At 37.1% G+C, this 16,549-nt stretch overlaps 1 protein-coding gene across 1 annotated transcript in view; it reads left to right on the forward strand.

Annotated features, from left to right (window-relative positions):
• The window catches only part of LRP1B (LDL receptor related protein 1B), a 1,749,164-nt gene that overhangs the window by 1,415,873 nt on the left and 316,742 nt on the right, over window positions 1-16,549 (forward strand). Inside the window, exons 45-48 of the mRNA XM_064287257.1 lie at window positions 1,539-1,667; window positions 4,855-4,974; window positions 14,946-15,059; window positions 15,301-15,450. Of these exons, the coding sequence (XP_064143327.1) occupies window positions 1,539-1,667; window positions 4,855-4,974; window positions 14,946-15,059; window positions 15,301-15,450 (513 nt within the window). The remainder of the gene's footprint in view (window positions 1-1,538; window positions 1,668-4,854; window positions 4,975-14,945; window positions 15,060-15,300; window positions 15,451-16,549) is intronic.

Consider the following 16,549-nt stretch of genomic DNA (forward strand, 5'->3'; position numbering starts at 1 on the left):
ATATTTGGAAAGTGTTGCTATCATGGAAATAGGTAAATTAGAAGTGATAGGTAAACGGAGAGATAGATAATTTTGTTAAAAATGTGTTAAATTCTAGGAACAATAAGGACACAAAAATGCTGGAAACTTCAAAGAATATTAGTATCTCTTTAATTGAATATTCTCAAAACAGAACCTAAAGAAGAAATTGATAACAAATTATAAAATTAAGCTATGTTTCCTGCATTAGTAGAGATAAATGAATTCTAATTACCTCCAACATAATTAACATGACTGGGTTTCACCGTACAATTAATTATTCAACAAGCAATGGAGTGAACATATGCAAACAGACAGCATATAATACACCCAGAAGATTGTATTCCAAAAGTTTGCTAGCAAGTCTATTATTTAAGAATCAAAATCAATCTGTTTCTCCCTAAGAGAAACCCTTCTAAAGCAGAGGTCACATACCAGCAGTTCAGGGATGAAACCAGCTGTAGAAAGGTGTTTTTGAACCTTCTGGCTGTTGGCTTGTGTTTACTAGTTAGTGAAAACCACATAAGAACTTAGACTTCTAATTTCTTAGAAAACCTTGAGATTTAGAAATGGGACAATATGATAATGGTCAGTGGGGGCCACAGGCATCTCGTCATCATGCTTTCCAGTTTCTGGTGATACGGGCTAAATGGGGCGGCAAGAGAGAGTCTGCTCCTGATGCCTGTCATACAGGGCAAGGGACTGATGAGGATGGTTTTAGCAGTTCCAGTGCTTCAGGATGATAGAAGCTGCTACAGAGTTTTCCTCAGAGGTTGGCTGGGGAAGAAGACCAGTGAACATGAGGGGAAGCAGGGGCCATTCATTTGAGTGAAATGATTTCAAATCAGCAATCAAAAAATGGAAATTCTAGGCACTAAAAAATATTTCAATGTATGGAAGAATATACCTTTCATAGGTTGCAGTAAGAAAACAGAAACACCCTCAGTATATACGGAGCTAATTTAACGAGTTTTTTTTTTTATAAATTTAATTAATTAATTTTTATTTTTAATTTATTTTTATGATAGATTTCTAAGCAAGATAAATAAATATGATCATCCAAATTTAAGCCTCTGTTTTCTTGCATACAAAGCCCTGGCGGTGCTATGGTTAAGAACTGAGCAGTTCAAATCCACCAGCCCCTTCTGGGAAACCCTATGGAGTAGTTCTACTTTGTCCTACAGGATCGCTATGAGTCGGAATCGACTCCATGGCAACAGGTTTGGTTTTTGGTTTTCCTGCATACACACATACAGTCACCAACTGATTAACAAAATACACAGTCGACGTAAAGAAAAAAATCAAATCATATAATTCCTAAAATATTTACCAAGGGAGGGTAAGAACAAGTGTCCATCTTAATTTTTTTTAATTAAAAAATGTCAAAAAAAGCACTGTCCTTAATGTAATTTTATAATCATGTAGATTTTTGTTAATTTCATAATTAAGGGAAAAACTCACCATAGTATTAAAAAAAATTCTCATTTCACAAAAATGTGTACTTCCTTTTTTCCTTTCAGCTAAAAATTCCCCCTGCAACATTTATTCAGAGTTTGAATGTGGAAACGGTGAGTGCATCGACTACCGGCTCACCTGTGACGGCGTTCCCCACTGCAAGGATAAATCTGATGAAAAGCTTCTCTACTGCGGTAAGTGTCCGATAGCTGATTTGTTCATTTCAGGGAGAAATTTGTGAGGATCTTTTTTTTTTTTTTTTCTGTTTCGATTAGTTTTTGTCTGTTTCCACTTGGTTTTTGTAGATGATTTTCTTGCTGTCTCTTATTAACATGACAAATGGCTTTGCTAGTGTTAAAACTGGACACTTGGTTTCCAAACCAATACAGCAGGATGCTTATTGAAGAATTTCCTCGTGGTTTTTCATTCACAAAATGCAAATTAAAACAGCGCAGAAGACTGTCTTTTGAGCACCCTAGTCATTCATCTTTAGCAATAGGTTTTAAGTTCAACTCCTAAAAAAGAAAAATATAATTTAGAAATAGCGATTTGTGCATATTGCTGGATTACTCTGCAGCAGAAGTCTACCCTCAGTCAGTAGCATGTTTTTGGATTTGTCTCAAAGTCTAGTACACTCTATTTCTGCATCCAGGATTGGCACCGGGGCCAGTGTTCTTTGGCACAATGACCGGTTGCTTTAGCCATGATCCCCAGTTATGCACCTCATCAAACAGAAAATTCTAGCAACTGTGCATCTATAAAACTGATTATCATCGAGCCAATTCCAACTTATAGTGACCCTCTAGGAGAGAGAGTAGAACTGTCCCATAATCTATATGGAATCAGACTGCCACATCTTTCTCCCACAGAGCAGCTAGTGGGTTTGAACAACCAACCTTTTAGTTAGCAGCTGAGTGCTTTAACCACGGCACCACCAGGGTTCCTGAATGCTCCTATTAAAAAAAAAAAAAACAAACAGAAACCAAACCTGTTGCCATCAAGTCGATTCCAACTCATAGGTGACACCAAATAATTGTCTATTTCCACCTCTCCTTTGGGAGTAGGTATTGACTTTTCTATCTTACTAAGCACCTGCCATTTGCCTTAATTGCAACAATTAATCTTTTTTCCTGATAATTAACAATTCTTGTAAAATTGACCTAGATTATTTAAAAAATCGGTCTGATTTATTTGTACTCTATAAATACCATTAATATTGTGATTTTATGCTACGCAAAATTGAGGAACCTGTCTTTGGAATTGCTATATTTTGCTTCAACTTTTCTCCTTTGTTCTAAAATCTGAGTAGTAATTAATGGCTAAACACTAAAAAAAAAAAAAAAAAATCAAAGGAAAGGTAAAACAAGACTTGGAGTTTGGGAAATTCATAGGGGTCCTCACATCCTTTTATACAGAATAACACAGTCTCAGTTAAAATTGTAATCAAATATAATTAGTCTGTAATCCATCTGCAGCCAAAATCCTAGCAAATTTACCTCACGTGCTCTATTTGCTTGAATGAATGACTATATTCTGTACAATATGAGAATATTAAAGCATATAAAAATGTAATAATTTGTTGGTAAAATGTATTTACTATGACTTGAAAATGTATTTCGTATTGTTTTTATCTTCTTAGAAGGCATATAATATTCCTGCAGAGCACAACAGGCCAGGTAGTAAATATTTTGATTTTGTAGGCCATGTATGTTCTCAGTCACACATCCCTTATTTTTACAACCCTTTAAAATGTAAAAACTGTTCTGTGCACTGGGTTTTGCTGGGTTCTGTGCTAAAAAAAAAAAAAAAATCCACTGCCAACGAGTCAATTCCAACTCACAGTGACCATATAGGACAGAGTAGAACTGCCCTATAGGGTTTCCAAGGCTGTAAATCTTTACGGAAGCAGACTGCCATATCTTTCTCCCATGGAGCAGTTGGTGAGTTCAAACTACCAACTTTAAGGTTAGTAGCTGAGCACTTTAACCATCACATCACCAGGGCTCCTTACCTCCAGAGCACGCAAAAACAGGGCCAAAGGCTATAGTTTACCAAACCCCAAGCATAGAGTGTAGGCCTTGGAATCACACTCGGGGTTTGATCTTTTTTTCCACACTTATTGGTGTGCCACTAACGTGTACTATGTAACTTACTTTCTATGTTGTAGTTTCCCACTACGAAATAACTTAACTCTAATGGTGGTTGAGAGTATTAAATAAACAAATATATATTTGCGTATCAGAGCCTGGCACAAAGTTAATGTTCAGTAAAAGACAGCTACTGTTGTTATAAGTGGTAGTTTCTACTTCAAATCAGAACCTGAAGAGAGTGCTACATTTAGGATAAATAGAATTCAGATGCCCTTCTTAGGAAATTCTGGTCAGTATTTTTAGATAATTTTAGAAAGAAATTTATTGTGGTTAAGTGGTAGAATTCTCACTTTCCATGAGGGAGACCTGGGTTTGATTCTTGGTCAACGAACCTCGTGTACAGACAGCTGCCACCCGTTTGACATGGAGGCTTGTGTGCTGCCCACATTTCAGTAGAGCTTCCAGACTAAGACATGCTGGGAAGAAATGACTGGTGAAGTGCTTCTGAGTATCAGCCAGTGATCAAAATGGTCCTGTCTGCAACAGATCGTGAGGATGCCCAGGACCAGGCAACGTTTTGTTCCATCGTGCGTGGGATCACCATGAGTTGGGGACCGACTCCACGGCAGCTAACAACGTTTGATTGATGGATGAATACATGTTTTAGTGCCGATATTTTTATTTTAAAATCCATACAAGATGCAAAGGAGATAGAGATCAAGTCATTCGGTGTGTTTGTTACTTTTGAGGCAGAGATTTATTTCCTTGGAATTGAACACGTAATAAATGTTTATTTCTGTGTTACTTGACATAAGTGCCAGAAGCAATAATGTGGGTATAATTTGAAGAGATTTCAAAATACAAATCACTGAAGTCAAAACACTAAGTCAAAAAAGGTCATTATTGAATGAACTACTCTTTGATAATACATGAATATTTCAGTCCAGGGCTTTGTTACTGCACTTGTTTTATAGATCCATAAATTACTATATTTTATGCAAATAATGCACACTTCCTATGTTTGTTTGCCAACCAAGCCCTCCCCCAATGAGGTATTTTCCTAAGTGTGATATGCTAATTTTTTTTACAGCAACATGTAAAAAAAAATATTGGCGTAGCGGTGCTTATTAAAATATCATGCTGATGGGAGGGCAAAGTTGGCAAACAAACATAGCAGGTGTGTGTTATTTGCATAAAAATACAGTTTGAATGCACTTTCATCTGTTATTTTCTTTCTTGTGAATTATTTTTATAAGACTTCTAATTATGCATTTCTGCTTTTACTTATAAGAAAACAGAAGCTGTCGAAAAGGTTTCAAGCCCTGCTACAATCGTCGTTGCATTCCTCATGGCAAATTATGTGATGGCGAAAACGACTGTGGAGACAACTCTGATGAATTAGATTGCAAAGGTAAATATATGTTGCATCAGCCTAGGAATATTATTATTCTGTCTTTCCTGAAATTTTACTTCATTGTGTTCCTGAGATCACTATGAGTTCACCCTTTTGTTATGTAACTAACATCTATGGACCACATTTGGTAAATGCAGTTGTTGGCGGGTTATTAAATTTAATTGAAAATAATGGTTTCTACTCCTTTTCTCACTCAAAACTCTTGGCATTTCTCACCTCTCTATTTCCACCTTCCTGTTTACTGGACATTCTTATCGTATTGCAATATCAGTATTACAGTATTTATTGCTTCAAAAATGTTCTCCTTCATTCCTTATTTATCTGTTTTACCCACGTACTCACCATTTTCCCAACTACTGAACAAGAACTTGGTGTTATCCTTGGCTCCTCCTCCACCATATTCCATCACCCACAGATTCAGTTATCAACAAATCTTCCAATTCTTTGAAATATCTTCTATATCAACCCATCCTTAGCCTGGATTAGCAGAGTAGCCCTTCAACTGGTCCCACTGGCTGTAGTCTTCTCATTTCATCACTATGTCGTTAGTCATGATGATATTGCTTTCATCATTTTCCCACAGTGACTACTGGGACAGACCATTGAGCCAGACTCCAGGGCTAGAACTTGAGCCCTGAAACAAACTGTGACTTTGAATAAGACACTTAACCAATCTTTACCTCAGTTTCCAAAACTTAAAAAAAGGGATAATAAATGAATAGATTACTATTAAAAAAGCCCAGAGTAGTGGGAGTCCCTGGGTGGTGCAGATGACTAAGTGCTCAACTACTAGCTAAAAGGTTGGCTGTTCAAGCCCACCCAGAAGCATCCTTGAAAGACAGGCCTGGTGATCTGCTTCTGAAATGTCACAGCCTTGAAAACACTATGGTGTGGTTTTACTCTGCACACATGGGGTTTCCATGAATTGTAATCAACTAAACAGCAACTAACAACAACAAAGTACTCTGGCGTATAGGAAGTGCTGTGTAAGGGTTTCCCCACTGCCCTGATGAGAACAACTAATGGAGTCCCAAGGTTTGCAGAATAAATGAGGATTTTTTTTTTTTTTTGGTCTGAAATTTAAGGCATTCTAAAATCTTGCCCAACAGAGCTTTCAAAACTAAATTTCCCTTTAAAAGTTTCCCTGTCCTTTATTTGGTTTATCCACTGTCTGCTGAACCTTCCCTATGTATTTTTGTTTGAAGTGGTTAAGTCAGCTATTTACTGAACACACACTTATCAGTTCAATGCGTTAAGGACTGAGACACTGAAGGAGTTTGTGATGGCTAATTTTATGTGTCAACTTGGCTAGGTTATGGTGCCCAGCAGTTTGGTCAAATACTGATATAAATGTTGCTATACAGGCATTACATATGATTTAAATGCTAGGACTTCAGCATATCTTTTTGGGGACAAAATTCAATCTGTAACAGAAAGCTGCGCCATGACTCATTTAAATCAGTGGACCTTAGGCTAAGCAGATTACCTTCATTTGGGGTGGGCTTCGTGGCCCAGTGGTTGGCTGATAACCAAGAGGTCGGTGGTTCAAACACGTCAACCCCTTCACGGGGGAAAGATGTGACAGCCTGCTTCTGTAAAGGTTTACAGCCTTGGAAACTCTATGGGACACTTCTACTCTGTCCTATAGGGTTGCTTCCAGTCAGAGTTGACCAGCTTCCCATGTCCAAGCACCAAACTCTGTCCTACTTTCCCAGGGCTGACACAACAAAATACCACAACATAGGTGGCTTTAAAGAACAGAATTCCCATTTCAAAATGGGAAAATTGGAGGGAAAGAAGGAGTCACAGGTACCAAGCAAGTCTGAAACACATCAGGGAAATATCATTAGATGTCTAGGTTTGGAAAGAATTCTCTGTCCTCCAGGCCCATCTAGGTGATGGTCCCTTAGCCCTGGGCATTGGCTCCTCCCCTCAACTTTGTCAGTGACCCTGTTCTGGGACTGAGACCATGGTCCAGCTCTCTGTTATGGACTGAAGTGTGTACACCAAGAGGATATGTTGAAGTTCCGACCCCGACACCTATGAATATGACCTCATTTGGAAATAAGGTTTATCTTTCAGGTTATTGAGATAATATCAGAGTGGAGAGGAGGAGTCCTAATACCTTCTGAGTAGTATTTTATAAAAAGGAGAATGGACATGAAGACAGAATTACACAGGGGGGTGACAAATGTCGTGTGAAGATGCATTCTGGGCTACCAGAAGCTGGAAGAAAGAAAAGAAGTATCTTCCCCTAGAGTGGAAGGACAAAGAGAGCATGATCCTATGGATGCCCTGAACTCAGACTTCTAGCCTCCAGAATGTTTGTGAAAGCTGGACAATGAATAAGGAAGACTGAAGAAGAATTGACTCCTTTGAATTGTGGTGTTGGCGAAGAATATTGAATATACCATGGACTGGCCAAAGAACAAACAAAATTTGTCTTGGAAGGAGTACAACCAGAATGTTCCTTAGAAGCAAGGATGGTGAGACTGCGTCTTACACACTTTGGACATGTTGTCAGGAGGGTTCAGTCCCTGGAGAAGGACATCATGCTTGGCAGAGTACAGGGTCAGCGGAAAAGAGGAAGTCCCTCAATGAGGTGGATTGACACAGCAGCTGCAACAATGGGCTCAAGCATAGCAATGATTGTGAGGATGGTGCAGGAACCTGCAGCATTTCGTTCTGTGGTATGTAGGTTGCTATGAGACCGGATCAACTCAATGGCACCTAACAACAACAACAACAGCAAGCCTCCAGAACTGTGAGAGAATGAATTTCTGTTCTTTAACGCCACCCATTTTTTAGTATTTTGTTGTGGCAGCCCTAGGAAACTAAGACTCCTTCAAACTCTAAGTGAAAACATAGTCATGAAAACAAAGGAGGATATTTACAATGGAGGGTCTGGATGTATCCTGAAAGGTCTCAGTGATGAGATTAAATTTAAATTGAGCTTAAAGTATAAATAAAGTGGAGTTACCCAAACAGAATAGAATTCCAAGCAGAGAGACTAACAATGAAAACTGCAAGTAGTGTGATATGCTACAGCCAGGTTCCATATAGGGGAGTTGTGAAAATGGGACAAATCAGAGGCAGAAGTCAGAGCATAAAAGGAGTTTTGGTGCCATCCTTAAGGAGCCTGAATTTTATCCTGCAGTCAAAAAGTCAGAATGTCAGGGAAGCCTTCAAGCAGGCCAAATACACTCAAATTTACATTTCCAAAAAGGAAAAGAAAAAAAAATAAGATTGTGTGGATGAAAGTTGTAACACTGAAATTAGAGAAATGAAGCCGGAAGTTACTGCAAAAGCCAAAGCTGAAAGTAAAGAGGAGAGGGGCAGACATGACAGCCTTTTAAAAGGCAGCTTAGCAGGTGTTCTTAGGTAATAAAGATAAAGCATGGGAAGGGACAGAGGCTTTGGGAGGAGGGCTTTTTTTTTTTTAAAATTATTATTTGCTTTCATTGTATTTATTTTTGTGGGCTTGTTATTTGTTTGAATGGGGATAGGAATGAGATAATAAGATTGTTTTCAGTCTGAGGTCGGAGCATCTGTAGGACACCCAGGTGGAGCTGTTTGGAAGACAGATGCAGACAGACAGAGATCTGGAGCTCAGGTAGTAGATTTAGCCTGGAGTATTGATTTCAGACTCATTTAGGAGAGAACACTCAGGGAGAATGTGAGGAATAATAGCCGTTTTAGGAGGGTGCATCAGAATTACCTGGTGAAGTTAAAAATTAAAGGCACTAGTATAAAAAAGTGAAATAGATCAGAGGCCTAATAGAAGAAATCTCAAGAAATTAACAGCAATGTAAAAAGAAAAGTTATTATTTTTATTTCATTTTGTTTTTCTACAAGAAAGTACAATCAATCAGTATTATGAAGTGTTACAGAGACAGTAGCGTGAACTGAAAGTGTCCATTTTATTTGGCAAATAGGAGATAATTTCTTGGTTATTCCCATGAAAGTCAATTCATTGGTTTGGTGGTGGAAAGTCAGATCACACTGAATTGAGGCAGAAAACAGATTGTGAATAAAGGCAGTGAGGGTGTGTGTGTGTGTGTGTGTGTGTGTGTATACATATGATTCAAAAGTAGAGGAAAAGAACTGTGTGAAGTACAGATGTATTGAGAAGGCTATGCAGAATTGAGGAAGAAGGCAGAATGTATGCAAATTATTTTATAGCTGGAAGGAAGAATGGTGAGTTACTCTACCATCTTAGGCAGTATAACCTCAGCCAATCACTTGTGTGGCTAACCAAATAAAGTTGACCCTGTAGGTAGATTCAAGTACATTTGAAAATTAAGTCACGTATTATTTCATATTAGTGAAAAATTAAGAGTGGTAAAATGTAATAAAATACTGGGTGTAAGCGTAGGGAAGTGAATAAGCATATGGAAGAAAGAAGAACAGAAAATTAGGAGGAGATCAATAAATGGGTACAGTCCTGTCAGTTATTTGCAAACAGGTAAAGATAATACAATAGAGTCATTTAGCCAAATAGCAAGCTAGAATGTGAAGAAACTGAAAAATAAACATAGAAAGTATATTTTAAAACAAAATTCATCAAAAAGAACCATGAGAAGTTAATGTTACTATAAATTCTCTAGAAAAGTAAAAGTTTGCTTTTGAAAATGGTAAACAAATTAGTTTGTTTGGGTTTATAATTTTTTTTTTTTTTAATGTAAAACCCCAAACCAAATCCATTGCCATGGAGTCAGTTCCAACTCATAGCAACCCTGCAGCACAGAGTAGAACTGCCCCAAGGGTTTCCAAGGGACGGCTTGTGAATTCGAACTGCCAGCCTTTTGGTTAGCAGCCTGAGCTCTTAACCACTTTGCTACCAGAGCTCTAGTACCTACGTAGTCGGTGCTTATTAAATTCTTACGGGGCTGTTTGAAGCAGTAAGTCTTTCCAAAATGTAGATAGATTTTTTTTTTCTTCCTAATGGCAACAATATTTGCTCCAGAATAATAATAAAAATAACTCATTATTTGCCTTTTTTTCCTCTAAACTCTTGATTTCTATGTTGTAAATATCTCAGCCATATTTTTGGGTACATGTGCATTTGTGAAGCAAGTTCCTGTCATAATCTTTTTTTTGTAATAATAACAGTGTCAAAATCATAAAAAAAAAAGTAAACAACTATGCCTTGAAGTTCTTTCTATAGATCGCAGGACATTTGAAATTAAAAAAGCTTGTGGAAACTCAAGCACATACTCCATTACTTACTAGACATTAATAGATTTAATTCAATGGACTGTCCTCTTTAGAAGAAACGAATAACTTTTTTGATGAACGATTACTCATCACGGTGGTATCTTTTGGGTTTGATTTCTCTCTCACCTTAAGTTTGTTCACATGGTGTCCTTCTAGGACACCTTTTAAGCCATGGAAGGAAGACTTTCCTGGGTACATTTGCCATAAGTCAGACTATCTTATAAAGCAGTGATTCAGATGTGTCAACCAAACATCTCCCTTACAGCACATAAAGGATGATGAAGGGAAGTCGTACCTGAGCGCTCAGGGAGAGTGGAAAAGACTTTTTTCTCCAAGTTTTTTCTTACAATTACTCATTCTTAGGCTCTTATGGTCAGTGAAACATGGGGATGGAGTATTTGTTGCAACCTATTACACATGCACAAAACATCTATTAGCTTTGAATTTGAATGAAGTAAAATATTAAAAAAATAAATTAGTAAGATAAAAACTCAATACATGCAGGGGTATTTTGAGAGACTTTGGTGAGAATCTACTGTGGAGGTATCTAAAATTACTTGAAGTATTATTACACTTTTCTGTTTACTTCAGATGTTAATAGTAATTCATATTACCCTAACAGATTATTTTTTCTTATTTTGTAGTAATACTTTTGTAGTAATACTACTATAATAATAGTTTTTCTTCATTTTACAGAGGTAGAGTCAATTTACAAAGTGGAAATAGATGTTACAAGGAATTGTTTTTGACTCCTCTCTTGGAAGAAAAGGAAAAAACGCCTCATAAATCCTTTATTTACTGCCCTTTACAGCTATTTTTTTCGTGACTGAGAACTTTAGACATCAGGCTATCTTGTGGGAGATGAAGGAAATCCAGGGTTATTCATAAAGTTTGCCATTTTTTATTCCTCTTCTGGCTATGTGAGAGTGTGAGTGACTAGATTCAGGGAGAGTGGGTGATATCCCTTGTTCCCTCTTGAGATGAGTATAAATTGCCTCCCTTGGGAAGTACATGAACTTTTTTGGGCTACTTCAATACATTCGGGTAGACTGAGAGCCAAGTAGTTCTAAGGCTACCTAAAGGAGAGGAAATTCGTGTTTATTTTTTGTTTTTCCACCTAAGTTTGTAGCAAAACTGAGCATTCCACAAACAACAAGCTAAAAGAAAAAGGATAAGCACACTTGGAGAAGAAATCATCATTCCTCTTGGGTTTGCATACCCTTAGAACCCAAGCAGTAAATTAAATCAAAGATGTGGTTTGAAAGTAAACAGGAGAGAGATATGACAGCAAATTTAATGTATTTTTTCCTCATCAGCTTCTCATTGCTATAGGCTGGGAAAGGGGAATTGGAAGAGAAAATTGACTGAGGTTAAGAAATATTCTAAGAACACAGAAAGGCCAATCGATATTGTATCTTTCCTATCTCATTAAATATTTTAACTGACACGGAGAACAGAAAATGGAAGAAATGGGAAAATAAAGAAAGTAAAAAAGGGAAAGAATGGATTTACTTTCTCTTTTGCTACTACTTTTGATCCACAATCCTGTCAGATTTTCATTCTTTGTAGTGTCTCATTGCCATTCTTGGTGTGGCTGTGGTATGTTTTCACGCATATTTTTGTAGCTTTTTTTTTTTTTCTCTTTTGGACTATCTAGAGGGAAAAGTATAGAATTTCTCACTTGGCATATCTTTATTTGGACTATAACATTTTCTCTTCTCTCTTTTTAGGACTTTTAGCCTGAGGGAAAATTGCCAGAAAACTTTTATATTCACTTGACAAATTAGAGATTCCAGCATCTTTGTCCCTCAAAACCCCCCTCGGGGTAAAACAAATTTCAATCATTGACTGCCCAAAACATAGTGAGGTAGGAAGATAGTTGAGGGAACAGAGAGAAAGAAATATTGGCAGAAGAGGCACTTATTTCCTGCTGTTTCCGTGGATTTCTGTCATCATAGGACTCTCCTACCTTGCCTGTAAGTGCAAGAGGTATTAACTTCTACAACCGCCTGCCCCTGCTGATTACAAAATTCTATAACCACCAACTGGGTCTAATTCCATTGCCACTTACCACTGTAGATCACTGTGGTAGATCTCAGACTCTAATCCAAGTTGTGGAATCACTGGAGACAGGGCTAGATGTAAGTGGAAAATCAATTAATATTGGCACACCTCACACACTGTAATAGCCCAGCTCCTCTCTCCTCACTAGGTTTCATCAGCCTTACAGTAAATTGGAAAAATGGGAGGAAAAATAAAAAATTCTCTACCCCCTACTCAGCTCTACTGGTCCCTACCAAATCTCTTTTCTCATGCCTTTCTTTTTAACAGTGTCTCTTCACCACTCTTCTTAACTTCCGAGTTATAGTTTTTATCTAGTCTGAGTTCCTCGCCTAGTTTCTTCCCTCACCTTAGAATTCCTCCCAAGGCTGTGTTCAATTTGTCCTACACTTCTACTGTTTTCACAACTCATTATTTACTCCTTCTGCCACCGTAGTAGCATCCCTAGCACTATTTTTTCAAACCTCATTACTTTGAAATCCCTAAAGCTCCAGTTCTTTTAACTACCTGAAATGGCATACCCTCTCCCCCCAATCCTTCATGCAGTCATCATTTGCCTCTGCACCCTCTCTGCCACCAATACTCACTCAGATGGGCTCCCCCCATGCACCCCAAGTATGCAGAGGATTCTCTGTGCAAGCTTGGAGGGAGATGGAGATAGTGAAATAGCGTCTATTTGTCCCCATTGGGATTTTTCCGACATTCTAAACTCTAACTTCAAGTATACTATAAGACAGAATTTCAAGTACATTGAAACCTTTGTAGGCTTGCATAAGAATATTCCTACTACCTAATTGTTACTTCACAGGGAAATGCATCCTGTAGTCTAAATAAAACAGATGATAATCATTTGGGACAAAAACTGCTAAAAGACAGCTGATGGATAATGAAGTAAAAAACAAAATGTAAATGATTGTCTTGATTACTTTATATATGATATACATTCACTGTTTCCATTAAAAATTAAATATGAAATAAAATAGAGAGGAATATAGAAGAAATTTTGCTTTTATAAAAATAAGAGGAAAAACTTATTTCTTCTGGTGTTAGAACAATGTGTTTATCTCTACTCATGACAGCATTCTCTGTTCACATATTAAGTTTTTTTTTTAATGAAAACAGTGAAGCAATTATAATTGCAAATTGTAAATAAAACATTTATTCTAACCATCATTTAAGCGCAAATAAGGATGCAATTTAAAGATACAATTAAATAAGAGCAATATATTATGAAATGCAAAAGACACACACCCTTGAGTAAAATTTGCATATATTAAGATAGCATTTTAACTATTTACAATTGATGTAATTTCTATCAATAATTAAATAGACTCTTTAAAATATCAACATTAGTAAAAGTAATAAATAATCCAAGAACCCTTCATGTTGTACGTTAACATAATCAACCTGTGGAAATTTGAATTTGGAATAAAAATCTCACCTAAATTAATCTAACATACATAGCATGCCATGCACCTGTTCACAACATATTGCTGAAAAGCATTATATCCTAATGAAAGTGTAAGCAACCGAGAAAGGAATGTATGACTAAGATTAAGCTATTCAGTGCAAAGTGTGTGTAATGACAGTAGCATATTAAAGCTAATTTTTATCTAAGTATAACAGGGAATTGGAAAGCCAAAGTTTCGTAGGAATAGACTCAAGCAATACCTCATTCGTATGTTCCTTGGCACGAGGCATCCATATTCCCCATATCAAATGTTAATGATATGGCCTTGGAAAGGAGTGTAACAAAATAGAGGTGATTTCTACCAGTGCTCAGCTGTTTATGCTTACAGTAAAATGAAAATGCTTGGTTGTTATCTATTTATCATCTATCTATCATCTATCTATCATCTATCTAATCTATTGTCCGTCCATCCATCCATCCATCCATCCATCCATCCATCCATCCATCCATCCATCCATCCATCTAATTACCTACTATCTAAGGAGTCTTGGTGGTGCAGTGATTAAGCACTTAACTGCTAAATGAAAGGTCAGTGGTTCAAGCTCATCCGTCTCTCTGCAGGAGAAAGATGTGGCAGGCTGCATCTGTAAAGATTGCAGCCTTGGAAACCCTATGGAGCGGTTCTACTCTGTCCTATATGGTCACTATGAGTCGGAATCGACTCCACAGCAACAGGTTTATCTTCTATCTACCTAATCTAATCTACCTATCTATCTATTTTAACACAGAATATTCCACTTCTTTTTAGCAACCAGATTGAGATTTTCAGTAAGAATTCAATCAGGTATTCACTTAGTGTTGTAACATGGTGCTTTTGAAATTGAAAGGAGGAAGAGTGTTCAGAAATACTCAATTATTATTCTTATTATTTTTTAGTATTGGCTCAATGTCGTACTGGTAGTACTGTGGTAAACAAGGCAGAGTCCTAGGTGCTCTAATGGAGGTTACAGTTTAGAGGGGGAGCAGATACATAAACAGACTATTGCAATGCAGGGTGTTCAGTACTATGGCAGAGGGAAGAACTGTGTGACAGGGGAAGATATATAAGAGACATCTAAAACAAGAGTGGGAACAGAATCCAGGGGTCAAGTTTGACTTCCCAGATTTAAAATGCAAAACCAAACCAAGTAATATGAATTAATTACAGTACTCAAAATACAAAGGCAAGGAGACTTTTCCTATCTCATCTATTCATTTATATTTTTGCCTGTTTTTCTAGTTACAACCTGTGCCGCTGTTGAGTTCCGCTGTGCAGATGGGACTTGTGTTCCAAGATCAGCACGGTGCAACCAGAACATAGATTGTGCAGATGCTTCAGATGAAAAAAACTGCAGTAAGACATTCCACTACCTTTTGTCTGTTCACGCCTGGGCGCCTTTGTCGTTGCTTTGAGCCCTGTCCAACTTTTTACTGAACCTAGTCCAGAACTGATATGTAATTAACCCCTAGTGTGTGGGGTAATTGCATATTTACTTCTTTAAACGAAGTCTCTTTTCTTGTCTCTGTGATCTACTTTGCAAATGAAGTTTTTGTTTTTGTTTTTGTTTTCACTTTTTCTGCTTGCCTCCTTCTAGATAATACAGACTGCACATATTTCTATAAACTTGGGGTGAAAACCACAGGGTTCATAAGATGTAATTCTACTTCACTGTGTATTCTGCCAACCTGGATATGCGATGGGTCTAATGACTGTGGAGACTATTCAGATGAATTAAAGTGCCCAGGTAATTCTAGAAAGAGAAACAGTCTTTGCCTTGAATATTTAGAGACTTTAGTAGTGGTGCCCTGGTGGCACAGTGGTTAAGAGCTCGCCTGCTAACCAAGAGGTTGGCAGTTTGAATCCACCAGCCGTTCCTCGGAAACCCTGTGGGGCAGTTCTGCTCTGTTCTATAAGGTCACTGTGAGTCAGAATTGACTCGAAGACAATGGGTTTGATTTGAGTTTTTTAGTGCATAATTTTCTTTCTAAGTTTTTATTCTTGGTATACAATGCTTAAGATTAAAATTTAAATAATGTAGAAAAACATTAAAAGTGATCACCCTGTTCTAAACGTGTTACTTGAACTTATTTAATGAGTCATGAAATGATACTCAAGAAACCTGTCCTATATTTGGATCAGTTTCTTTTCTCACATTCAGTTCGTTGTTAATCCTTTTACAATTGGTGATTAAGGCTTTAAAATGTATAATCTATAAGGCTTCAACAGAAGTATTACACATATAGAAATAATTATTCACAGACTAAAATGAGAGACTATGTTTCTTACCATATCTTTGCTCACTGTTATTGTACAGTTTGTGCTGTCATGTTACTCCATTTGATGAACTTAATGCCATCGTTTGGTATAGTAGTTCATATTTTTACACAAATAACACGTACCTCCTACATTTGTTTGTCAACTGCTCCCTCCTCCCGTGAGGGATTTTCATAAGAGCCACTACACCAATATTTTTTACTTGTTACTGTAAAAAAAATTAGCATTGTGAGCTTGCAAATATATCTCACAGAAGGTGGGTGAGGTTGGCAAACAAACATAGAAGCCTCACATTATTTACATAAAAGTTTAGTAGTTATTATCATTGGATCAGGATCAGAAATATTTATAACTATCAACAATCTTTACCTACGTAAGCTCTGAAAAGTGTCATTTTTGTTCTTTGGAGGATGCCTTCCTCAATGAATATTCCATGATCCGATTTCTTTCTATTTGAGGAAACTGAAATTAAAATGTATATGTAAGTTAACTCAAAAACAAAGCACTATTAAACGAGTATAACTGAATGTTAACATACTATATAGAAAACTATTACATTTGGCCTTATA

Source organism: Loxodonta africana, chromosome 6 (assembly GCF_030014295.1).
Source record: "Loxodonta africana isolate mLoxAfr1 chromosome 6, mLoxAfr1.hap2, whole genome shotgun sequence".
Taxonomy (NCBI): domain Eukaryota; kingdom Metazoa; phylum Chordata; class Mammalia; order Proboscidea; family Elephantidae; genus Loxodonta; species Loxodonta africana.